A 25,817-nucleotide genomic window follows, 5' to 3' on the forward strand; every position below is an offset into this window, starting at 1 on the left:
GTAATCTCAGTTGTCTATTTTGGCTTTGGTTATCTGTACTTTTTTTTTCCTTTTTTAAAAATTATACTTTAAGTTCTAGGGTACATGTGCACAACATGCAGGTTTGTTACATGTGCCATGTTGGTGTGCCACACCCGTTAACTTGTCATTTACATTAGGTATATCTCCTAATGCTATCCCTCCCCCCTCTCCCCACCCCACAACAGGCCCTGGTGTGTGATGTTCCCTACCCTGTGTCCAAGTGTTCTCATTGTTCAGTTCCCACCTATAAGTGAGAACATGCAGTGTTTGGTTTTCTGTCCTTGTGATATTTGCTCAGAATGATGGTTTCCAGCTTCGTCCATGTCCCTGCAAAGGACATGAACTCATCCTTTTTTATGGCTGCATAGTATTCCATGGTGTATTCTTGCCACATTTTCTTTATCCAGTCTATCACTGATGGACATTTGGGTTGGTTCCAAGTCTTTGCTATTGTGAATAGTGCCACAATAAACATACATGTGCATGTGTCTTTATAGTAGCATGATTTATATTTCTTTGGGTATATATCCAGTAATGGGATCGCTGGGTCAAATGGTATTTCTAGTTCTAGATCCTTGAGGAATTGCCACACTGTCTTCCACAATGGTTGAACTAGTTTACACTTCCACCAACAGCGTAAAAGCATTCCTATTTCTCCATATCCTCTCCAGCATCTGGTTTCCTAACCTTTTAATGATCACCATTCTAACTGATATGAGATGCTATCTCACTGTGGTTTTGATTTGCATTTATCTGATGACCAGTGATGATGAGCATTTTTTCATGTGTCTGCTGGCTGCATAATGTCTTATTTTGAGAAGTGTCTGTTCATATCCTTTGCCCACTTTTTGATGGGGTTGTGTTGATTTTTTCTTGTAAATTTAAGTTCTTTGTAGATTCTGGATATTAGCCTTTTGTCAGATGGGTAGATTGTAAAAATTTTCTCCCATTCTGTAGGTTGTCTGTTCACTCTGAGGGTAGTTTCTTTTGCTGTGCAGAAGCTCTTTAGTTTAATTAGATCCCATTTGTCAATTTTGGCTTTTGTTGCCATTGCTTTTGGTATTTTAGTCATGAAGTCCTTGTCTATGCCTGTGTCCTGAATGGTATTGCCTAGGTTTTCTTCTAGGGTTTTTATGATTTTAGGTCTAACATTTAAGTTTTTAATCCATCTTGAATTAATTTTTGTCTAAGGTGTAAGGAAGGAAGTCTCGCTCTGTCGCCCAGGCTGGAGTGCAGTGGCGCTATCTCGGCTCACCGCAAGCTCCACCTTCTGGGTTCATGCCATTCTCCTGCCCCAGCCTCCCAAGTAGCTGGGACTACAGGCGCCTGCCACCACACCGGCTAATTTTTTGTGTTTTTAGTAGAGACGGAGTTTCACTGTGTTAGCCAGGATGGTCTCGATCTCCTGACCTCATGATCCACCTGCCTTGCCCTCCCAAAGTGTTGGGATTACAGGCCTGAGCCACCATGCCCGGCCTTGTCTGTGCTTTTGAGGTCTCACACACAAAAAATCTTTGCCCAGACCGGTGTCCTGAAGAGTTTCCCCAGTGTTTAATTTGAGGTCTTATACTTAAGTTTTTAATCTGTTTTGATTTGATTTTTGTGTATTGTGAGAGATTGGGGTCTAGTTTCGTTTCATTCTTCCACATATCCAGCTTTCCCAGCACCATTTATTAAAAAGACTGTCCTTTCCCCAAAATATGTTCTTGGCACCTTTGTCAAAGATGAGCTGGTCGTAATACATGGACTTGTATCTGGGTGTGTTCCATTGGTCTATGTGTCTGTACTGATGCCAGTACCATGCTGTTTGGGTTACTATAGCTGTGTGGTATATTTTGAAGTCAGGTAATGTGATGCCTCCAGCTTTGTTCTTTTTGCTTAGGATTACTTTGCTATTTGGAATCTTTTGTGGTTTAATATAAAGTTTAGTATTATTTTTTCTGTTTCTCTGTGAATGTCATTGGTATTTTGATAAGGATTGCATTGAATCTCAAAATTACTTTGGGTAGTATTGTCATTTTAACAATATTCTTCCAGTATGTGAACATGGAATACCTTGCCATTTTTTGGTGACCTCTTCTATTTTTTCATCAGAGTTTTATGGTCTTCCTTGCCTAGATCTTCCACTTCTTTGGTTAGATTAATTCTTAGTTTTCTTGGTTTTATTTTTTTGTAACCAATGTAAATGGGATTGCTTTTTTGATTTCTTTTTCAGATTGTTATTTGACATATATAAATGTTATTGACATTGTATGCTGATTTTTGTATCCTGCAACTTTACTGAATTTTTTTTTTATCACTTCTAATAGTTTTTTGGTGGCGTATTTAGGGTTTTTTTGATGTAAGATCATGTCATCTGAGAACAAGGCTAATATGACTTCTTCCTTTCCAATTTGGATACTCTTTATTTCTTTCTCTTGCTTAATTGCTGTGGCCAGGACTTCCAGTATTATGTTGAATAACAGTGGGAAAGTGGGCATCATCGTCTTGTTCCAGTCTTTAGAGGAAAGGCCTTCAATTTTTCCCTGTTGGCTTTTATTATTTTGCAGTATGTTCCTCCTATACCTGTTTTGATGAGGGTTTTTTGTTGTTGTTGTTGTTGTTGTTGTTATAAAGGGATGTTGAATCTTATTGAGTGCTTTTCTGGCATCCATTGAAATAATTATATGGTTTTTGTTATTGATTCTGTTAATGTGATGTATCATGTTTATTGATACACATATGTTGAATCATCCTTTCATCCTTGGGATGAATCCCACTTGATCATGACAAGTGATCTTTTTAATGTGTTGTTGAATTTATTATATCAATAAATCAAAGTATATTGGCCTGTAGTTTTCTTTTTTTGTTGGTTCCTTGTATGGTTTTGGTATCAGGGTAATGCTAGCCTCTTTGAATGAGTTTAGAAGCAATCCCTCCTTTTCAATATTTTTAAAGAGTTTGAGTAGGATTGGTACTAGTTTTCTTTAAATTTTCGGTAGTATACAGCAGTGAATCCATCAGGTCTTGGGAACTTCTTTGATGGGAAACTTTTTACTATGGCTTTGATCTTGTTATTCTTTACTGGTTTGTTGAGGTTTTCTATTTCTTCATGGCTCAATCATGGTAGGTTGTATGTGTCCAGGAATCTAACCATTTTTTCTAGGTTTTCCTATTTGTTTTGTATATAGTAGTATATAATATTATTTAATGATTCTTTGTATTTCTAAGGTTTCAGTTGTTATATCTGCTTTTTCATTTCTAATTTTTTTATTTGGATCTCTCTCAGTCTAGCTAAAGGTTTGTTGATTTTGTTTATCTTTTCAAAAAATCAGTTTTTCATTTCATTGATCTTCTGTGGTTTTTGTTTTTGTTTTTTTGAGACAGGGTCTCGCAGCACGTGCCACCACATCTGTCTAATTATTGCATTTTTTGTACAGATGGGGTTTTACCATGTTGGCCAGGGTGGTCTTGAACTCCTGGACTCAAGTGATCTGCCTGCCTTGGCCTCCCAAAGTGCTAGGATTACAGGTATGAGCCACCATGCCTGGCCTCTTCTGTATTTTTTAAAATTTCAATTTCATTTATTTCTGCTTTGATCTTTATTTCTCCTCTGCTAATTTTGGGTTTGGTTTATTCTTGATTTTTTTTTTTTTTTTTTTTTTTTTGACAGAGCCTCACTCTGTACCCAGGCTGGAGTGCAATGGCATGATTTTGGCTCACTGCAACCTCCACCTCCCAGGTTGAAGCAATTCTCCCACCTCAGCCTCCCGACTAGCTGGGACTACAGGTGTGTCCCACCATGCTGGCTAATTTTTGTATTTTTAGTAGAGACGGGGTTTCACCATGTTGGCCAGACTGCTCTTGAACTCCTGACCTCAAGTGATCCACCCATCGTGGCCTCCCAAAGTGCTGGGATTACAGGCGTGAGCCACCATGCCCAGACTGTTCTTGATTTTCTAGTTCCTCAAGGTGCATCATTAGATTATTTGAACTCTTTCTACTTTTCTATAATGGGAATTTATTGCTGTAACCTTCCCTCTCAGTACTGCTTTTGCTCTGTCTCATAGATTTTGGTATGTTGTATTCCCACGTTCATTTGTTTCAAGAAATTTTAAAATTTTCTTCTTAATTTCTTCATTGACCCATTGGTGATTGAAGAGCATGTTATTTAATTTCTATGTGTTTGTGTATTTTCCAAATTCCTTTTGTTATTGATTTCTAGTTTTATTCCATATGGTCAGAAAAGATACTTGATGTGATTTGTATTTTTCTGAATTTGTTTAGACTTGTTTTGTAGCCTAAGATATGGTCTGTTCTGGAAAATGTTTCATGTGCTGGTGAAAATAATGTATATTCTGTAGCAATAGGGTGAAATGTTCCGTAACTGTCAGTTAGGCCTATTAGATCTAGTACGTAGTTTGATTTTACTCTTTCTTTGTTGATTTTCTGTCTAGATGATTTGTCTATTACTAGAGTGGCATGTTAAAGTCCCCTACTATTACTGTATTGTAGACCCAACACTGGACCCCCCCATGTATATAAAGCAAGCGTTAACTTTATATACTTGGGGGCTCCAGTGTTGGGTTCATAGGTATTCGTAATTGTTATATCTTCTTGCGGAATTGCCACCTTTATCATTATATAGTGACCTCTTGGTCTTTTTTTAGTCTTTGTAGTCTATTTTATCTGATATAAGTATAGATACTCCTGATCTTTTTTAGTTTTCAGTTACATGGAATATCTTTCACTTTCAGTTTCAGTCTATGTGTATCTTTTAAGTGAAATGGATTCCTTGAAGGCAGCATATAGTTGGGTCTTATTTCTTTATCCATTAAGCCACACTGTGCCTTTTAATCGGACAATTGAGACCATTTATATTCAGTGTGATTATAAATAAGTATGGACTTAATGCTACCATTTATTGCTTGTTTTCTCCTTGTTTTGAGACTTCTCTTATCCTTTCTTTGTTTCTTATTGTCTTCCTTTGTAGTTAAGTGATTATCTCTGGTAGTATATTTTAATTTATTGATGTTTATTTTTAATGGATATTTATAGGTTTCATACTATCATTACCATGATTCTTGCAAAAAACATCTTATAAATATAACAAATTATTGCACTCCAGCCTAGGCAATAGAGTGAGACTCCGTCTCATTCATATATATATATATATATATATGTGTGTGTGTATATATATATATATATATATATATATATAAACCAGATTAATTTAAAGAGATGACACTTATCTTAGATCACAGACAAAAGAATGGAAACAAAGGCAAAAAAAATTCTACACTTTAACTGCATCTCCCAACATTTTCCCTTTTAGTTGTCAACTGATATATTTTTATATTACCTATTTCTTAACAGGTTGCTGTAGCTATTATTGTTTTTGATAAACTTGTCTTGGAGGCTTCACACTAGAGATGTGAATGGATTATATACCATAAATACAGTAATAGATTATTCTGTGTTTGTCTGTATACTTAATTTTACCAATGGTTTTATACCTTGAACATTTTTTCTTTTGCACACCAGTGTTTTGTATTTTCTTCCAGATTGAAGAACTCCCTTTAGCATTTTTTGCAAGGTGAGTCTGGTGGTGGTGAATTGTCTCAGCTTTCATTTGTCTGGGAAAGACTTTATCTCTACTTCTTATTTAAATAACAGTTATTTTCTGGATACAAAATACTTGGATGGCAGGGCTTTTTTTCCCTTTGGGCACTTTGAAAATGCCATTCCACTCCTTCTTGCCTGCATGGTTTCATTGAGAAGTCTGTTTCCAGATGAATTGGGGCTTCTTTGTATGTTATTTGCTTCTTTTCTGTAGCTGATTTTAGGGTATTCTCTTTGTCATTGACCTTTGTGAGTTTGATTATTATATGTCATATATGGATTGAATCTGTTTGGTGGTCTAAGACCTTCCTGTACATGGATATTTATATCTTTCTCAAATGTTGGGAAGTTTTATGTTGTTATTTCTTTGAATAAGTTATTTATCCCTTGTTCTTGATCTGCTCCTTCTTAAACACAGGAATTCTTATATTTGATCTTTTGAGGTACTCTTCTATATCTTATAGGCAGTCTTTGTTCCTTTTTGTTCTTTTGTCTTTTTTCTCCACTGAATGTGTATTTTCAAACAACTGATCTTCAAGCAGAATTTCTATACATCAACATTGTTCAAGCTGAGGGCCAAATCAAGAATGCAGTCCTATTTATAATAGCTGGAAAAAGAATAAAATATGTAAGAATACAACTAACTCAGAAGGTTAAAAAAAGTCTCTACAATGAAAACTACAAAACATTACTGAAAAAAATCAGAGACAACACAAACAAATGGAAAAACATTCCATGCTCATGGATAGGAAGAATTAATAGTGTTAAAATGGCCATGCTACCCAAAGCAATTTACAGATTCGGTGCTATTCTTGTCAAACTACCAACATCATTTTTCACAGACTTAGAAAAAAACTATTTTAAAATTCATATGGAACCAAAAAAGAACTGAAAAGTTAAAGCAATCTTAAACAAAAACAACAAAGTTGGAGTCATCACATTACCTGACTTCAAACTATACCACAAGGCTACTGTAACCAAAACAACATGGTACAGCACAAAAACAGACACATAGACCAATGGAACAGAATAGAGAATCCAGAAATAAAGCTGCACCCCCACCATGTGATCTTTGACAAAGTAAACAGAAATAAGCAATGAGGCAAAAGGCTTCCTATTCAATAAATAGTGCTTGGAATAACTGGCTATCCATATGCAGAAGAATGAAACTGGACCTATCACCATATAAAAAAATTAAGGTGGATTAAAGTCCTCAAACGTAATTTCAACACAAACAAAAATTGACAGGTGGAACCTAATTAAACTGAAGAGCTTCTGCACAACAAAAGAAACTATCAAGGGAATAAACAGATGACCTATAGAATGAGAGAAAATATTTGCAAAGTATGTATCTGACAAAGATCTAATATCCACAACCTATAAAGAACTTAAAACAAATAACCCCATTAAAAAGTGGGCAAAGGACATGAACACTTTTCAAAAGAAGACATACATGTGACCAACAAGCATATGAAAAAAAGGCTCAATATCACTGATCAGTAGGGAAATGCAAATCAAATCTACAATGAGATGCCATCTCCTACCAGTCAGAATGTCTATTAAAAAGTAAAAAAATAACAGATGCTGGCAAGGTTATGGAGAAAAAGGAACGCTTATATGTCTATATGTACATCAATATAACTCTGTACTGATTACTATAGCTTTACATAAGTTTGAAAATCAATTACTGTGTGATGGTTAATACTAAATGTCAACTCAATTGGATTGAAGGATACAAAGTATTGATCCTGGGTGTGTCTGTGAGGGTGTTGCCAAAGGGGATTAACATTTGAGTCAGTGGACTAGGAAAGGCAGACCCACCCTTAATCTGGGTGGGCACAATCTAATCAGCTGCCAGCGTGGCTAGAATATAAGCAGGCAGAAAAATGTGAAAAGAGAGACTGGCCTAGCCTCCCAGCTTACATCTTTTTTTTTTTTTTTTGAAATGGAGTCTCACTGTGTCACCCAGACTGGAGTGCAGTGTTGCGATCTCAGCTCACTGCAACTTCCACATCCTGGGTTCAAGCCATCTTTCTGCCTCATCCTCCTGGGTAGATAGGACTACAGGCATGTACCACCACGCCTGGCTAATTTTTGTATTTTTAGTATGGCTAGGCTGGTCTCAAACTCCTGATCTCAGGTGATTCACCCACCTCAGCCTCCCAAAGTGCTAGGATTACAGGTATGAGCCACCGCACCTGGCCTCAGCCTACATTTTTCCCCATGCTGGATGCCCTCAAACATTGGACTCCAAGTTCTTCAGTTTCGGAACTCAGACTGGCTCTCCTTGCTCCTCAGCCTGCAGACGGCCTATTGTGGGACCTTGTGGTCCTGTGAGGTAATACTTAATAAACTCTCCTTTATATATATCTATTCCATTAGTTCTGTCCCTCTAGAGAACCCTAATACACACTGTAAGTACTCCATTTTAAAATCTTTTTCTTGAAAATTTCATGTATTCTGTGTCCTTTAAATTTCCAAATGAGGTTTGAAATCAGTTGTCAATTTTTACAAAAACATCTGCTTAGATTTTTGAGAGAGACTGTGTTGAATCATTTAGGCAGAAATGCCATCTTAAAAATACTGGATTATCCAAGCATTGAACATGGTGTATCTCTCCATTTAATAGGTTTCATTTAATTTCTCTCAGCAATATTTTGTAGTCCCCAGTGTACAGGTCTTGTGCTTCTTTATTTTTACTACTTATTCCTAAGTATTTTATACTTTTTGATACTATTATACAATAATTATTTTCTTAATTTTATTTTCACTGTTCATAGCTAACTTTAAAAGTTCAAAGCTAACTTAAAAATATGTTTAGATCTTTCCCATTTTAAAATTGAGTTGCTTTCTTATGGTTGAATTTTTAAAATATTTAAAGAGTCCTTTGTCCAGTATGTTATTTGCAAATATTTTCTCCCAGTGTGTGGGTTGCCTTCTCATTCTCATGATCCATGGAGTATTTAAAACGTGCTGTTTTACTTTCACATATTAGGGAGTTTCCTAGATTTCCTTTTTTTGGTGATTTCTACTTTAATTCTGTTGTGGTTAGAGATTATACTTTATTTTTAATGATATCTTTGTTGAGATATCATTTATATATCATAAGTATACATTTCAGCTCTTAGGATATTCACAAAGTTGTGCATCACTTCAAAAAGAAACCCTATATTCATTAGCAGTCACTCTCCCAGCTGGTGGCAACTACTAAATCTACTTTCTGTCCCTACGGATGTACCTGTTCTGGATATTTCACATGAATGACATCTTTTGGTTGCTTAATGGATATTTGCATATCTTTATTAGATATATGTCTGTTCACATTGTTTTCCTAGTTTTTAATTGGTTATCTGATTTTTTTATAGATGAATTGTGTGTGTGTGTGGTTTTTTTGTTTTTTTGTTTGTTTGTTTTACTTTTCTGATGGTATCCTTTGAAGAATAAAAGTTTTAAATTTTGATGGAGTCCAGTTGATCTTCTTTTTTCTTCTTTTGGTCATTTGCATATTGGTGTCATAGCTAAGAAGCCATTGCTTAATTTGGAGAATGTACTTTGTATGATTTTTATGCCTTTTTAATGTGTTAAGAGTAGGTCCATGGCTCAGCATATGGTCTAAAATGGAAATGTTCTATGTACTCTTGAAATAATATACATTCTGCTGTTTTAGGGAAATGTTCTATAAATTTCAGTTTGGTCATATTGTTTCATAGTGTTGTTTAAATATTACATATCCCTACCAGTTTTCTATCAATTTCTGGGAAAAGAGTATTAAAAATTCTAACTACAATTGCTCCAGTATCTTTTTCTGTGTCAGTTTTTGCTTTGTATATTTTCAGGCTCTGTTGTTAGGTACATACACATTTATACTTGCTATATATTCCTTCTGCTATTAATTTATCCATTCTAATTCTCTCATGTTACTAATTACATGGCACTTTTTCCGACCCTTTATTTTCAATGTGTTTGTTTTTCTTAATTTAAATAGTCTTTTTTGGAGAGTGTACTATTGGATATTGCTTTTTATCTACTTTGACAGTTTTTGACTTTTGATTATTTAGTTCACTCACATGTAATGTAATTTTTGGTATGACATTTATTTTTTTTTATTTTGCCATTTGCTTTCTATATTTCTCATGTATTTTTGTTATTCCTCTGTTCCTCCTTTGGTGTTTTCTTTGTGTTAAAAAAAAGTATACTTTTTGTTTCCTCTTTTTTTTAGCTATTTAAGAATTTTTTCTTTTAGAGATAATAGTATATATCTTTAGTGTATTACAATCTATTTCAACTTCATATCGACTTAAAATGTAACAACTTTGCTGCCCATTTTCTTTGTGCTATTATTTTCACATATATTACATCTAAATATGTTATAAACACAATAATGCAGTATTACAATTATTCCTTTAAACAATCTTACACTCTTAGAAATGCAAGAAAAAAATATTCATATATAGAGTCTTCTGTATTTATCCACATTACTACTATTTCTGTTCCTCTTCATTTTTTCTTGTGGATTCCAGTTACCATTTCCTTTCAGCTTTAGCATTCTCAGTATGGCAAGTCTACTATCTGAAAATTCTGTTAGTATTTATGTGGGAAAATTTTTATTTCACCTTCACTTTTTGAGCTTTATTGAGATAGAATTCACATACCATACAATTCACCCATTTAAAATATATAATTTAGTGTTTTTTCATATTATCTATAGGTATGTAAAATTATCACCACAGTCCATTTTAGAACATTTTTATCACCTTATAAAGAACCCTCATACCCTTTGCTCTTTTTTGTCACTGTTTTAAGGTAGAAGGTCATGTTACTGATTTGAGATCTTCTTTCTATTTTTAAAACATTTTTATTTTTGAGATGGGGTCTTTCAATGTTGCGCAGGCTGGTCTTGAACTACTGGCCTCAAGCAGTCTTCCCACCTTAGCCGCCGAAAGTATTGGGATTATAGCCATGAGCCACTGTGTCTGGCCTCCTCTTTCTCAATATAGGTATTTTCCTCTAAGCACTGCTTTAGCTAAACCCCATAATTTGTTATATGGTGTGTCTTCATTTTATTTCATCTCAGTTTTTTATTTTCCTTCTATATTAAACCCATTAATTATTTAAGAGTGTGTTGTTAATTTCCACATATTGTGGGTTTTTAAAATAACTTTCTTGTTACTGATTTCTAATTTATTCCATTGTGGTTGGAGAACATACTTTGTGTTATTTCTGTCCTTTTAAATTTATTGAAGTTTTTTTTTCCCTTATGGTGTAGCATATAGTCTAATCTGGAGAATGTTTTATGTAGACTTGAGAAGAGTATATAATCTGCCTTTGTTTGATAGAGTGTTCTGTAGATGTCTGTTACATCTAGTTCATTTATAATGTTGTTTAAGTCTTCCATTTCCTTATTGATCTTTTGCCTCGTTGTTCTCTCCATCATTGAAGGTAGGATATTAAAGTCTCCAACTGTTGTTGTTCAGTTATCTGTTTCTCCATTTCTGTCTGTTTTTCCTTAATGTATTATGGTGCTCTGTTGTTAGTTGCATATATATTTATGGATGTTGTATGTTCTTTTTTTTTTTTTTTTTTTGTGACAGAGTCTCACTCTGTCACCCAGGCTGGAATGCAGTGGTGCAGTCTTGGCTACTGGTTTCCTTTTGCCTCAGCCTCCTGAGTCACCAGGACTACAGGCATGCACCACCATGTCTGGCTAATTTTTGTCTTTTTAGTAGAGATGGAGTTTCACAATGTTGGCCAGGCTGGTCTTGAACTCCTGACCTCAAGTGATCTGCCCGCCTCAGCCTCCCAAATTGCTGGGATTACAGGCATGAGCCACTGTGCCCAACCATATAGATGTTATATCTTCCTGATGGATTGACCCTGTTATTCTTATAAGGTATCCCTCTTTATTTCTAGTAACTTTTTTTATTTAAAGTCTGATATTACCATAGCCACTAAAGTTTTCCTGTTGTTGCTGTTTGCATTATACATCTTTTTCCAGCTTTTAGTTTTAATCTATTTGTGTCCTTGAAGCTAAAGTCTGTCTTCTGTAGACAACATATAATTGGATTTTTAAAAAATCTAGTCTGACAGCTGCTGCCTTTTGATTGGATTGTTTAAGCTGTTCACATTTAATGTTATTGATAGTTGGATTTATGCCTTCCATTTTACTTGTTTTCTGTGTCTACTTTTTGTTTGTTATGTGTTTCATGTCTTTTTTTGTTCCTGTTTGTTCATTAGTGTTGTCTTTTGCATTGAGTATATTTTCTAACGTGATTTATTAGACTGTTTGCATTGTTATAAAAGCATACCTGAGGCTAGGTAGTTTATAAAGAAAAGAGGTTTATTTGGCTCATGATTCTGCAGGTTGTACAAGAAGCATAGTGCCAGCATCTGCTTCTGTTAAGGACTTTAGGAAGCCTCCAATCATGGTAGAAGGCTAAGGGAGAGCATGCATGTCACAGAGCAAGAGAAAAAGAACAAGAGAGAGAGAAGGTGGTGCCAGGCTCTTTTTAAAAATCAGATATTGTGGGAATGAATACAGCGAGAACTCACTTATTACTGCAAGGATGGCACCAAGCTGATCATGAGGGATCCAGCTCCATGACTCAAACATCTCCAACAAAGCCCCACCTCCAACATTGAGGATCAAATTTCAACATGAGGTTTGGAGGGAACAGATACCCAAACTATATCGTGCAGCATTTTTATTAATGATTTTTTCACTGAATTTTTTGAGCTTTCTTTTTTAAACTGGTTTCTCTAGGGCTTATCATATACATTGTAACTTGTCAAAGTCAGTGTTAGATTTTTTTTTTTTTTTTTTGTAGAGATGGGGTTTTGCCATGCTGCCCAGGCTGGTCTCGAACTCCTGGACTCAAGCAGTCTACCCACCAGCCTTCCAAAGTGCTAGGATTACAGGTTGTGAGCCACTGTGCCCAGCAGCTTCGGTTTTATACTAGCTTAATACCAATAACGTATAAAAATGTTACTCCTATACATCTGTATTTTCTTTCCTTTCTCATAATGACATTTTTGTTATATATACTATATCTATTAATATTACTAACCCAAGAAAACATTGTTATAATTGATTACCATCTCATCATTTTCTTAGCTCATTACAACTTTGGCCCCACCTACCTACTATATGCTGTTATTGTAAAATATTTACACCAAATGTAAATAGAAATATATTACATTTCTGTATGTTATAGGCCAAACATTACTTTCTGTTCTATAAATATTATTCTATATAATTGCTTTTTAAATCACTTGCTTTCAGCCTGATGAACTTGCTTTTATGTTTATTGTAAGGCAGTTCTGGTAGCAATATATCTTGTGAGTTTTTGTTTATCTAGTAAAGTTTTTATTTTTCCTTTAGTTTTGAATATTCACTTTGCTGGATTTAGGATTTATGATTAACAATTTTTAAATTTCTTTGAGTACTTTGAATATGTTACCTCACTGCCTTCTGGCATCTGTTTCTACTGAGAAGTCAGCTGTTAATATTATTTGGGTTCGCTTGTAAGTGACCTGATAATTTTCTCTTGTTGTTTCCAAGATTTTGTCTTTGACTTTCATGATGTTTCTGTTTGTGGGTCTCTGCATTTATCCTACTTGGAGTTTTTTGAGCTTCCTGGATGTGTTCATTGTTTTTCAAGATATTTGGGAAGTTGTTAGCTATTATTTCTTTGAATATTTTTCTTTTCCTTTTTCTTTTCTTCGTATGGCACTTCCATTATGAGTATGTTGGTATGCTTAATGGTATTCTGCATCTCTCTTAGGCTCTGTTCATTTTTCTTAATTATTTCTTCTCTTTGTTCTTCAGCTTGCATAATCTGTATATCTTCAAGTTTGCTAATTCTTTCTTCTGCCAGTTCACAGCTACTGTTGAGCCCTGTGTTAGTTTTCTGGGGCTCCCATAATGAGGTACCACAAAGTAGCTTAAAAAACAAATTTTGTGGCTGGGTGCCGTGGCTCACTCTTGTAATCCCAGCACTTCTGGAGGCTAAGGCAGGTGAATCATCTGAGTTCAGGATTTCGAGACCAGCCTGGCCAATATGGTGAAACTAAAAATACAAAAAAGTTAGCCGGGCATGGTGGCGTACACCTGTAGTCCCAGCTACTCAAGAGGCTGAGGCAGGAGAATCGCTTGAACCCAGGAGGTGGAGGCTGCAGTGAGCTGAGATCGTGCCACTGTACTCCAGCCTGGGTGACAGAGACTCCATCTCAAAAAAAAAAAAGACAAATTTTGTTTTCTTTTGTTTTACAGTTTGGGAACCTAGAAGTCAGAAATGAAGATATTGGCAAGGTTGATCTTATGAGGGTTATGAAGGAAGGATCTGTTCTAGGCCTCTCTCCTTTGTTGTAGTTGGCTGTCTTCATGTTCACATGACATGCTCCCTGTTTGCGTGCCTGTCTCCACATTTCCCTCTTTTATAAAGACACTAGTCATATTAGGTTTAGACCTAGCTTGATGTTCTCATTGTATCTTAATTTCCTTTTTAAAGACTCCATCTCCAAATAAAGTTATAATTTGATGTACTGGTAGACAGAACTTCAGCAGATGAAATTTGGAGGGATACAATTCAACCCTTAGCAAGCCTCTCTAGTGAATTTCTAATTTCAGTCATTGTACTTTTTAATTCCATAATTTCCATTGTATTCTTTTTTTTTTTTTTTTTTTGAGATGGAGTCTTGCTCTGTCGCCCATGCTGGAGTGCGGTGGCGCAATGTTAGCTCACGGCAACCTTCATCTCCCAGGTTCAAGCAATTCTCCTGTCCCAGGGAAAAAAAAAATCTGCCTGCAGAGTAACCAGATGTCAGATTTAAGAGAAAAAGATATCAAACTAGCATTATAAATATGCTCACAGTACTAAAAGGACAGCATGATTGCGGAAGTAAAGCAGGGTAAGAGGACAATGTCACATCAAATAGAGAATATCCATAAAGGGAGAAATAATGAAAAGGAACACAGGCCGGGTGCAGTGGCTCATGCCTGTATCCCAGCATCCTGACATCTGGTCACTCTGCAGGCAGCTTTTTTTTTTTTTTCCTTCCTGGGGTATGGGTCATACTTTTCCATTTCTTTGCATGTCCCTTAATTTTTTTGTTGGAAACGGGGCATTCTAGATAATATGGCAGCAACTCTGTGTGCTAGTCCCCACCCACCCTCTTTCCTGGGGCTTGTTATTATTATTTACTTGTTTAGTTTTTTAGTGATGGATTGGATTGTTTTAATGAAGTCTGTCCCCGCCCCCATCTCCCCCATAGTGGTAAACCTCTAATGTTGCTCCTCAGGGAGGCACCTTTTTCTTGAACATCTAGTATTTCTTTGTTTGAAAACTGGACAGTTTCATGTGTATTACAGCAACTCTGCATACTTTTTTCCTGTTTTGTTGTTTATTTATATATATATACACACATATATATATATATATGTATATATATATATTTAGATGGAGTCTTGCTCTGTCACCCAGGCTGGAGTGCAGTGGCGCGATCTCAGCTCACTGGAAGATCCGCATCCTGGGTTCACGCCATTCTCCTGCCTCAGCCTCCTGAGTAGCTGGGACTACAGGCACCCGCCACCACACCAGCTAATTTTTTTTCTTTTTTTTTTTTTTGTATTTTTAGTAAAGACGGGATTTCACTATGGTCTCGATCTCCTGACCTCGTGATCCGCCCGCCTCGTCCTCCCAAAGTGCTGGGATTACAGGCGTGAGCCACCGCCCCTGGCCTGGCCTGTTTTTTATATTTTTTACATTACTTGCCTAGCCTACAGAATTTGTCTCCTTGTGGTGTACACTTATTGATGTCTATGCTTTCTGTTTTATTCTCATTTTCATTTTTTAGGTTTGATTCCTAAGGACTCTTTTAGTGTCTACATATGTCAGCCAAATAATTGGGCTGAGGTTGTGCTAATAATGCACCTTGGGCCCATAAAGTTTCTACTGTCTGCTGATCAATCTGTGGGTTAGTTAGGGAATGCATTTGAAGTCGTGGGCATTTATTAATTTTTCCTTGGTCTTTTCTTTTTACCAACGCTCTGATGTTCTCCACACGTATGTAATTTTCTAGTCAGCCAGGAATTTGTGGAGACCTTATGTGAATCCATTTATAGCTTTCTTATTTCCAGGTTCTCCCTGTTAAGTTTCTGGTTGGTCCACTGCTTGCCTCAGCTTGGTTTGCAGCCTCAGTCTTGCAAAACTGCAGGTTTTCTCTGTCCATGTCCACCAAGTTCATTACTTTCAGCCAGTAGGTTTATAGGCTTTTGCCTCTCATTGAATTGATTTTGTCACCCTGGCATAAAACTACAAGTATACCAGCTACAAGCTGGCAAAACTACAAACCTCACTGACTGAACTGGGGGCAGGGGTGATGGAGGCAGTTCTAGGCAAGGCTATTCCTGCCTGAAACACTGGCAGTTTTTCAACAATCAACAATTCTCAATAAACAGTTTCCAGTGGCCTGAAGTGGTTGATCTTTTTGGATAATTTTGTTCAGTTTTATGTATTTTTTTTGTGGAGGATAATTACTGACCTCTTCATACTGTTATTATTTTAATGGTGTTTTGAGTACCAAAATTGATAGATTTTATGAAGAAGTGGCTTCATTATTTGTCAGATTATATCTAAATGCTTTCCACACGATGGTGCTTCATTATAGTGTGAAACAAATGATTACCAATCTTTTCATTCCACCATTATTGGAAGTTACTCTTGCTGTGCATTTTGTGATTAATCCTTACTGTATTTTGAGACATGATAAAGTAGGTTAATACAAAAGTCTGTTTTTGAAACAGTGTGATAAAATTAATTAATGTAGATATATTGTTGGAAACAGAAGGGTAAGTTGCATAATTACATATTATTTTTTTTCTCAGTTTTTTGACAGTATAGTATAGGCAAATACCTCTTCAGAAATCCTTACTTAATATACTTATTAATTGAATAAGTAGATCATAACTGAATTTCATAAATATTGTTTTCTTAAAAATGTATTATATGGGATTACTTTTGTATCTAAGTTAAGACATTAAACCTATAAGCTAAATAAGGAATATATCAATAAATTTGTTTAAATAAAGACTTGGAATTTCCATATAGAAAAATTCATTACAACAAAGTAGAAAGATAAACAATAAACTAGATTAAAAGTATTTAAGTCACCTGTAATCCCAGCACTTTGGGAGGCCGAGGTGGGTGGATCACTTGATCCTAGGAGTTGGAGACTAGCCTGGGCAATATGGCGAAACTCCGTCTCTACTAAAAATACAAAACTTAGCCAGGTGTGGTGGCACACACCTGTAATCGCAGCTACTCAGGAGGCTGAGGCAGGAGAATTGCTTGAACCCAGGAAGCAGAGGATGCAGTGAGCAAAGATTGCGCCACTGCACTCCAGCCTGGGTAACTGAGTGAGAGTCTGTCTCAAAAAAAAAAAAAGAAAGAAAGAAAAGTATTTGAATCACTTTTGATTGGACAGTGGGCTAATTTCTTTGATAATGAAGAGGTCTTAGAAATTGACTAAAAGAAAGATAAATAATCATTACAAAAAATGGGCCAAAGAATATGAACAGGCAAGTTACAGAGGAAGAAGTATAAATGAGTATTACACATGAAAAGATGCTCAAGCATCTAAATAAATTCATTTTAAACCACCTACAAAAATTATATTTTCTGTTAGATTGAAATAGTAATACCCAGTATTAATGAAGCTGTTGAAGAAAATGAGATCTCCTTGTTATTACTGCTTTGGAAACATCTATCAGAATTTAAAATACAAATGCCATATTACCCAGAAATTGAAAGTGCACAAAAGATATGCAAACTGAAGCATATTCATTGCTGCATTTTTTATAGCAGAAAAAATGTAGAAGCAACCTAAATGTTCATTAATGGAGAGCTTATAGACCTCCGTCCAGTTGTATGAGATGAATCTGTATGTGGTGACATAGAAAGAGGTTCATTATATGTTACATTTTTTAAAAAGCAAGCTGTTCCTTTATTGTGTCTGATTATGTTCGTGTATAGATAGAAACTATCAAGAAGGACATGCACAATTCTATGTAAAATGACTAGTTTTGAGGATTGCAGTTGGGAGGTGATGGGAGGACAAGGATTAGGGAGTATCATGTTTCCAAATTGCTTACCTCATGTTTTATAATAAGCATGTATTTAAATTTATATTAAAAGAAAAATATGCATTATATAATATCTACCAAATTTGTAAATTAAGAATTATATTTATAAATGAACTATAGCAAAATTTTTCTGGTTTGTTTTCTATTTAGGTATGGAAATATGAATATTTATAGATGGCAAAGGGAGTGCTTTTTACATTAGAAACTGCATAAGGAAATGATTTCACTCTTAAGATTTGAAACATCTTTCAAACTCATAACCTGAATGAATGAACAATGTATTACATAGATTGAGCATATTAAAGTATTTTTATGGTCTGGGCGCAGTGGCTTACACCTGTAATCCGAGCACTTTGGGAGGCTGAGGTGGGTGGATCACAAGGTCAGGAGATCGAGACCATCCTGGCCAACATGGTGAAACCTCGTCTCTACTAAAACTACAAAAATTAGCTGGGCGTTGTGGTGCATGCCTGTAATTCCAGCTACTCGGGAGGCTGAGGCAGGAGAATCGCTTGGACCAGGGAGTCTGAGGTTGCAGTGAGCCGAGATCGTGCCATTGCACTCCAGTCAGGTGACTGGAGTGAGACTCCATCTCAAAAAAAAAAAGTATTTTTATTATTGAAAAAGAAAAAATTTATTAGTCATCAAATCCACATCATATTAAAAAATTATGTTATTAGCATATTTTATTTAAAGTTATATTGGGTTCAAACCAGGCACAGTGGCTCACACCTGTAATCCCAGCACTTTGGTAGCCCAAGATGGGAGGATTACTTGAGGCCAGGAGCTTGAGACTAGCCTGGGCAACATAGCATGACCCTGTCGCTATAAAATTTTTAAACATTAGCCTGGTGTAGTGGCATGCACCTGTAATCACAAGGCTGAAGTGGAAGGATCCCTTGACCCAGGTGTTCGAGGCTACAGCAAGCTGTGATCACTCCACTGCACTCTGGCCTGGGTGACAGAGCGAGACCCTGTCTTTTAAATAAAAAAAAAGTTGGTCCAGAAATATGAATTTAATTAAATTGAATTAAACAAAAATCTTTATACCAAAGGCATTTTGAATCTATGAAAAGAGACAGTAAAACAATTTTCTAAAAAGCAATAGATAGCGAGGTTTTTCAATATTTATATCTCAAAATATTTGTTTTAAGTCTTTTTATGGAGGTTATCTTGTAATAAATAAATCTGTAGTTTTTCTTTTAATTTTATAATATTTTAAGTATGCATTTATGAAAATTATAGATTAGAATACTAATTATCTGTGTATAAGTTTATTTTACATTATGGAATCCAATTTTATCACAGGTTTCGTCTCGATATATATCGATGTTTGGCCAGTCCGGCTCTAATAATGTTAACAGAGGAGGATCCAATTCTGAGAGCATTTGAACTTAGTGCTGATTTAAAAGAACTAAGTCTTGTGGAGGTGGAATTCAGGTGGGAATGAATGCAAATTGTAAATTATATAATGTCTTTTGTTTCAAATCTTCAACCTTAGTTTCTTCATTACCCAAATTATGATTTGTATATATTTACATTTGATCCAAGAACACTACACCTTGTTGCCACTTTCCCTCAAAGGAACAGACCCTGGTGCTACTTAAGTCATTCCTTCCCCATCTGCCCTCTGCCACGTTATAACCACCCTTACTCTCTTCCCCACTTTTCAACCTAACTGAAGGCATTGTAGAGCCGTGTGAAATACAGTAGGAGTTATAGCCTAAAGCAGCAGCAAATTTATTCGTAGTTGCTCTCTCTCTCACACATCTCCTCATTCTCCGATTCTATAATCATCCTTCAGTAATGATCCTTCAGATCTTTCAAAAGCACATGGAATGCTTTCTGTATGTCAAGGACATTCCACACACACACAGACATAGTCCCTTTTCACTATTTGCTCAGATTTTCTGGTAAGATAAATATATATGTAATACATGTAAACATAAAAATAAAATACAACTAATTAAGAGGGATAAATACCCAGTCTGAGTTCTCTTCTGAAATGAAGATTAAATGTAATTTTGGTACTTGGCATACCAAGGAAGCACTCCTATTATTTTCCTTTTAGGGGGGTAAGTTGAAGAAAAAAAAAAAGACTTTGTAATAGCAGCCTATGAAACTACTAATTTAAACATTTTTTTAAAAAAATCCTTAGAAAACTACTTTTGTTAATAGTGGAGTTGAGAGAAAGCGTTGAGATTTTCCTTTATGGAAAAGTATCCCTGTTGCCCTCTAAAGAAGGAGGAATTGATTGCGATTTTTTACCAGCCCCTGTTGCAGGGTTCCTACTGGGGATCTATAGCTATTACTACCTTTTCTTTCCTATAGAGCTGCTATTAGAGTCCCATGTGTTGTGTGACACTCTTTCAGTGACTTGACAAAATTGGGAAAGTTCAAACTTCTTCCTGGAAGGGCAGTAAGAAACTTGGAGTTTTCTTTAGCTTTAACAGCAGTACTTAATGTGTTCTTCATAGACCTCAGTTCCAGAAACTGAAAAAAGACTTGTTTGTGTTTTCAAGTTTGGAACTACTGTCTTGTAACTTGGATAATTTAAATTTTGTTTAAACTTGATATGACATAAAGTATGTACTTTACTTTGATGAACACATAAAACATGGTTCAAATGTAACTTGTTGCTACTTTTAACTTTATTAGCACATGAGGCTGTTAAATTATTCTGTTTATGAAGAACGACTGTTAAATTATTCTGTTTAAATATGAAGAACTTCCTATTATAACCTCATAATTTGAGTCTGAGTTATATAAAATAAAACTTATTCAACTGCTTTCAAACAGGATTTGAAGAAACTGCTGTGATTATATAATCATAACATAATAAAGCTAGATTTAGAAGTGATCATAGAACCCATTTACTTCAATCCAGTGTTTTATAGACAGTGGAAGAGATTTATAAAGGCTAGATTTTTACTGATAGCAGCATCTAATTAGGAATAGAGTTAAAACTGAAAGTAGGAACAAAGTTATAACTAGAATATAGGAATCCTTGCTTCTGGTTTTCTGTATTTCCATCTAAACTATACAGCCACTTATTTGTCTTCAGTAATGTGTTAGAAATGGATTAGATTAATAAGATGTATAAATTTCACTTTCGAATCTCGTAGTCCATCAAATGTTTATCCAAATATGGAATATTTTTGTAATAATATATACTTTTGATAAACGTTCCCATCTGCAGTTAGATTCCTAAATCAAGAAGCAGGGAGTGCCGCATTTGTTAAATAAATCCAATTATTTATTCTCAGGAGTTTTGACTACATAGAAAGTATAAAGAATGATGAGAGACTAAAAAAAAGAAAAAAGAATGATGAGAGAAGTTAAGGCAAAGAAGTTTTTATTCTTAAGTTATAATTTTTATATAGCCAGTTCATGGAAAACCCCATTATATAGAAAGACTAACCAGTGGGAAATCTTTCTGTTTCCCTTTCCTTTCTGTTTGGGAAAAAACTGAATAAAAACATTATTTTCTGAAGCCCAACCTCAAGACCATGGCTCATAATTATTTATTTCTGACTTCATTCCTAAGTTATTATTAAGCTTAGACATAAAGTTAATGTAATTGATTTTTTTTTTTTTTTTTTTTTGAGACCCAGGCTGGAGTGCAGTGGCACCATTTTGGCTCACTGCAACCTCCCCCTCCTGGGTTCAAGCAGTTCTCCCAGCCTCAGCCTCCTGAGTAGCTGGAATTACAGGCGCCTGCCACCATGCCTAATTTTTGTATTTTTTAGTAGAGACAGGGTTTTGCCATGTTGACCAGGCTGGTCTTGAACTCCTGACCTCAGGTAATCCACTCGCCTTGGCCTCCCAAAATGCTGGCATTCAGGCGTGAGCCAACACACCGAGCTGTAATTGATATTTTTTAAAAGAATTATATATTAAAACTTCTTCATTTCCCACAAATTAGTTCAGGCCTGCCTTTAATAAGCAGTTCAAACCCAAGATTCAAGGAATAGGGATTCTGAAAGAGAGTTTTTTGTTAGGCGCATTTTAATATCTTTCTAATTTGAATTTCACTCAAATGAGAACTTTATGAATCAAAATGCTATTTTAATATTAGAAGTAACAAACATATTGTAGACTATTATTGAAAAAGCTCTAGTTAAAAATTTTATGATAATGATTGGATAGCATTAAGATATTATGTCTATCGTTAAGGTGAGTAATATAAAAGGAAGTTTTAGCCAAGCTTACAGAGAATAAGGGAAAATCAGTTAAGTGAAGAACTGGTTGATAAACATTATTAGAATTTTTAGGAATAACATCAGTATATATAAATGAAAACTGTGCTCATCTAAGACTATTAGTATGAACACAAGGAACATAATTGTGTTACGGTTTTCCCCAAAGCTGTGGAAAATTCGTGCACCAGTAGTTTCCTTTGATTATCCACAGAAAATGACTTCAGATTTTGTATAACACTGTCAGAATTAAAATGTTGCTGAGTAAAAACATTTTTAGTGAATATAGCTTAATTAGAAGATGGAAATGACATTTCTGATAATAGAATGCTGCATTTTGTAGGAATGATTATGAGGAACTAGCTCGGCAATGTAAAATGTTTGCTAAGGATTTACTTGCGCAAGCCCGGAATTCCCGTGAATTGGAAGTTATTCTAAACCATACGTCTAGTGACGAGCCTCTTGACAAACGGGGATTATTAGAAGAAAGAATGAATTTAAGTCGTCTAAAACTTGCTATCAAATATAACCAAAAAGAGGTATGAGGCTTTCTGTAACATATTTAAATTATTTTCTCTACAGTAGTCTAGTGGCTCAGAGCAAAGGCTTTGGAGCAACTCATCTGGGTTGAGATCCTAGTTCTGCTTCCTAAAAATTGTGTCTTGGGATAGTTATTGAATCTGTCTGAGCTTTTGTTTTAATAATTAATTAAGAATATATACTAAAAGGGTTTAGCACAGTAAGTATTAGCATTAAGCAAGTATGCAATAAATGGTAGTTTTTATTATTTTTAATAATATTGATTTATAACATGGATGTTGATTTAATGTTTTTGCTAAATAGTTGCTACACAGGTAAGATCCTTTGTAGTAGGTACAAACTTTATAGTGAAGTTTCCATCTTGTGTTTTGTCTGTCATAGGTTTGTTTTCATTGATCTGGTTACAAATAGCCCCTTCTATAGTAATAGTGATTTCTATTTAAAAATAAAGTATCAGATATTATATTTCCTGATTCTTCTTATTTATAATTCATTGTGAAACTCAAAAGTGGAGAGGTACATGATATGATAACTAAGTTAAATCTGACTTTTCTGGCATCATCCCTTTCTGTTAAGAGAAATGCCCATTTCTACTCCCCATGCATACATATACATGTGATCCAGGAACTTGAATCAGGAAGATATGCATTTTAAATTTCATTTTTGAGATAATTAACTAAACAGTGAGATTCATATGTAGATAATAACAATATATAATTGATAGTATGAGATGTTGGTAAATGATATTTATTAGGTATTCTAAGACTATTTTCATTATTAATATAGATGTTTAAATAAAACTTGCTTATCAAATTTATATTATTACAAAAATGGGGCCTGAAATATATAATGATAGAAGGCCAGATACAGGACCTTTGGTGCTAAGGGCAGAATTTTTTCTTATCTTGGTTAAAAATTTAAGCCTGACAAAGCTATTAGGAAATTGATGGAGGAATTGATGAAGGATGTTTATAAGTTAATATATTTGCTTCTGTGTTCCACAACCTAAAAGGGACATGAAGTACTAGAAAATGATATAATAAGGGGATTACAAGGTATAAAATCAATTAAAGTGATTTAAAAAAAAGAACCTCAAAGAAAGGTGTAAAGAACTAAAATTATCCTGGTTAGGAAAAAAAATCTAAGAGGCAATTTTCTAATGATAGCTATATCCCTGAAGGACTCACAGAGTGGAGTCAAAATAGAACCAAATGTACCGTTTTAAAGAAGATGAAAGAAAAGACAGGAAGTAACAGTAATATTTGTGAGTTGAAAGGAAGATATTTTGCTATTTTAAAGATGAATGAAAATGTAAAATAATTTTTAAAACTAGATTTCTAAATATCAATTGGGAAGATATTTTCTCAAATAGTTGGTAAGCTTTGTCTAGGTTATCAATCTTGAATAGCAAACTACCCTGAAACTTAGTGGCATAAAACACTTCACAGTTATTTTATAATAATTTCGTAATCGTTTTATTCTGCTCGTGGATTCTTAGGTCAGGAATTAGGAAAGGGCATGGCAATCATGATTTGTCTCTGTTTCTCCGTGTCTGAGAATTCAGCTGGAGATAAATGACGGGGCTATCATCAGCTGGAGGCTTCTCCGCTCACATGTCTGGTGTCTGAGCAGCAGCTGAGGCCTCAGGAACAGAGAGCTCTGAGTGGTCTGGGTGCTCAGATGGGTGAGTCCACAGAAGGTGGGGCTCCTCAGAACTCACAGCAGGAACCAAGGAGAGGCATGGCCATCACAGTGGGCAGACTTTGAGGATGTGATCTGAGAAGCCTCTGCGGGCTGACTGGGGTGTATACATATGACCTCTGTATGTAGCCTGGGCTTCCTCACAGCATGGTGGCTTCAGAGTGGCTTTTTACATGGCAGTTCATGGCTCCAAGAGCAGGTGTTCCAGTGAGCAAGGTGGAAGATGCATGGCCTTTTAGGACCTACCTTCAGAAGTCACATAGCATCACCTCTGTTAGAATCTACTAGTCAAATCTATCACAAGCCTGTTGAATTGAAGAGTAGGAAATTTTGACCTCCCCCTCCCCCACCTCTTGATGATGGAAAGAAAGTGTGTCCATCTTTTACTGCAGACTTAGAACATTTCTAGTTAAACTTTTTATTCCAAATACATAGTTAACATTACTGTGAATTAAATCATCATTGTATAGAGGCATAGCAAGCACAGTAACCAGTCCTGAGATTGCTTTGATATTTGGAGGAAAGGTGAAACTACTGAATTTGAGATGTTACTAAACCTAGTCATTGGTGAGAGGAAAATCTGTTTCTCTCCCAACATTTCACCTTGAGGGACAAATTAAGATTTCCCAAGAACATTGGAATCTGAGCAGAAGAGTAAAGAATGAAGTAAGACTTAATTGCCAAAATTAAGTATTTGCATATAACATACACACATCTTCCCATATACTTTAAAGTGTCTTTCAATCGCTTATAACACCTAATACAGTGCCTACACCTCATTTCATTCATTCAACATAGTACTTGCTGTGAAGAATATTCAAGTTTTGCTTATTTGGAACTTTGTGGATTTTTTCTTCCAAATATTGTTGATCCATGGTTGGTTTAATCCACAGATGTAGGACCCACAGATACAGAGGGCCAACTGTATAGTATATTAGAAATTTTCTTGAAAGCACAATAAACAACAAAACACTATCCAATTCTTTTTTTCACTACAGTGTTAATTCTACAAATTATATTCTATTTTGGGATAAATCATTTTAAAACAGAAGGTTGACCAAATATTATTGTGGGTTACCTGAATAATATCATTTTATAATAATTTCAAACCTGATCACATGATTATATATAGAATTATCAGGACCCTTAAGTTATACTTCACAACATGAGCATTATATTGGAAAAATATTGCCTATGAAATTTGTCAACTAAGAGGATTTGTAAACTTTGGTAAATTAGTTTCTGTACCTGAACTAAGATTTTTCTCATATTTGGGAATATTTTTTCCTTTTCTTCTCACATGAAATTCAGTTTTAAGCAGGCTTAAGAGTGTCTTTAATGCTTTTTAAGAAATCCGCAGTGTTTCCTTGGAGCAAAAATAGGTCTAATATTTAGCTTTTTATTGTTTTTGCTATCTTGACATCTTGGCTCCTTGTAACTAAACTCAATAGTTTCTTTACACTGAAGATGTCCAACATTAGTTAGTAGTATCTTTTTCTATGGATTGTGCATGCTAACTTTGAAATTTCATAAATATTATTATAAGAGGTTTTATATATTAAACATGACAAAATGGCTAAGTAGGCTAATAATAATAGTTAATACTTAAAGAGTGC

The 25,817-nt window shown here is 35.1% G+C and overlaps 1 protein-coding gene across 3 annotated transcripts in view; it reads left to right on the forward strand.

The window, feature by feature from the left end:
- TRPC1 (transient receptor potential cation channel subfamily C member 1) overlaps positions 1 to 25,817 on the forward strand; it is an 82,326-nt gene that overhangs the window by 33,105 nt on the left and 23,404 nt on the right. For all 3 annotated transcript variants that reach the window (XM_015131922.3, XM_015131924.3, NM_001260937.1), the window contains 2 exon segments: positions 19,070 to 19,201; positions 22,304 to 22,499. In XM_015131922.3, coding sequence (XP_014987408.1) covers positions 19,070 to 19,201; positions 22,304 to 22,499 — 328 coding nt within the window.

The sequence above is a fragment of the Macaca mulatta genome, chromosome 2, assembly GCF_049350105.2.
Source record: "Macaca mulatta isolate MMU2019108-1 chromosome 2, T2T-MMU8v2.0, whole genome shotgun sequence".
Lineage (NCBI taxonomy): Eukaryota > Metazoa > Chordata > Mammalia > Primates > Cercopithecidae > Macaca > Macaca mulatta.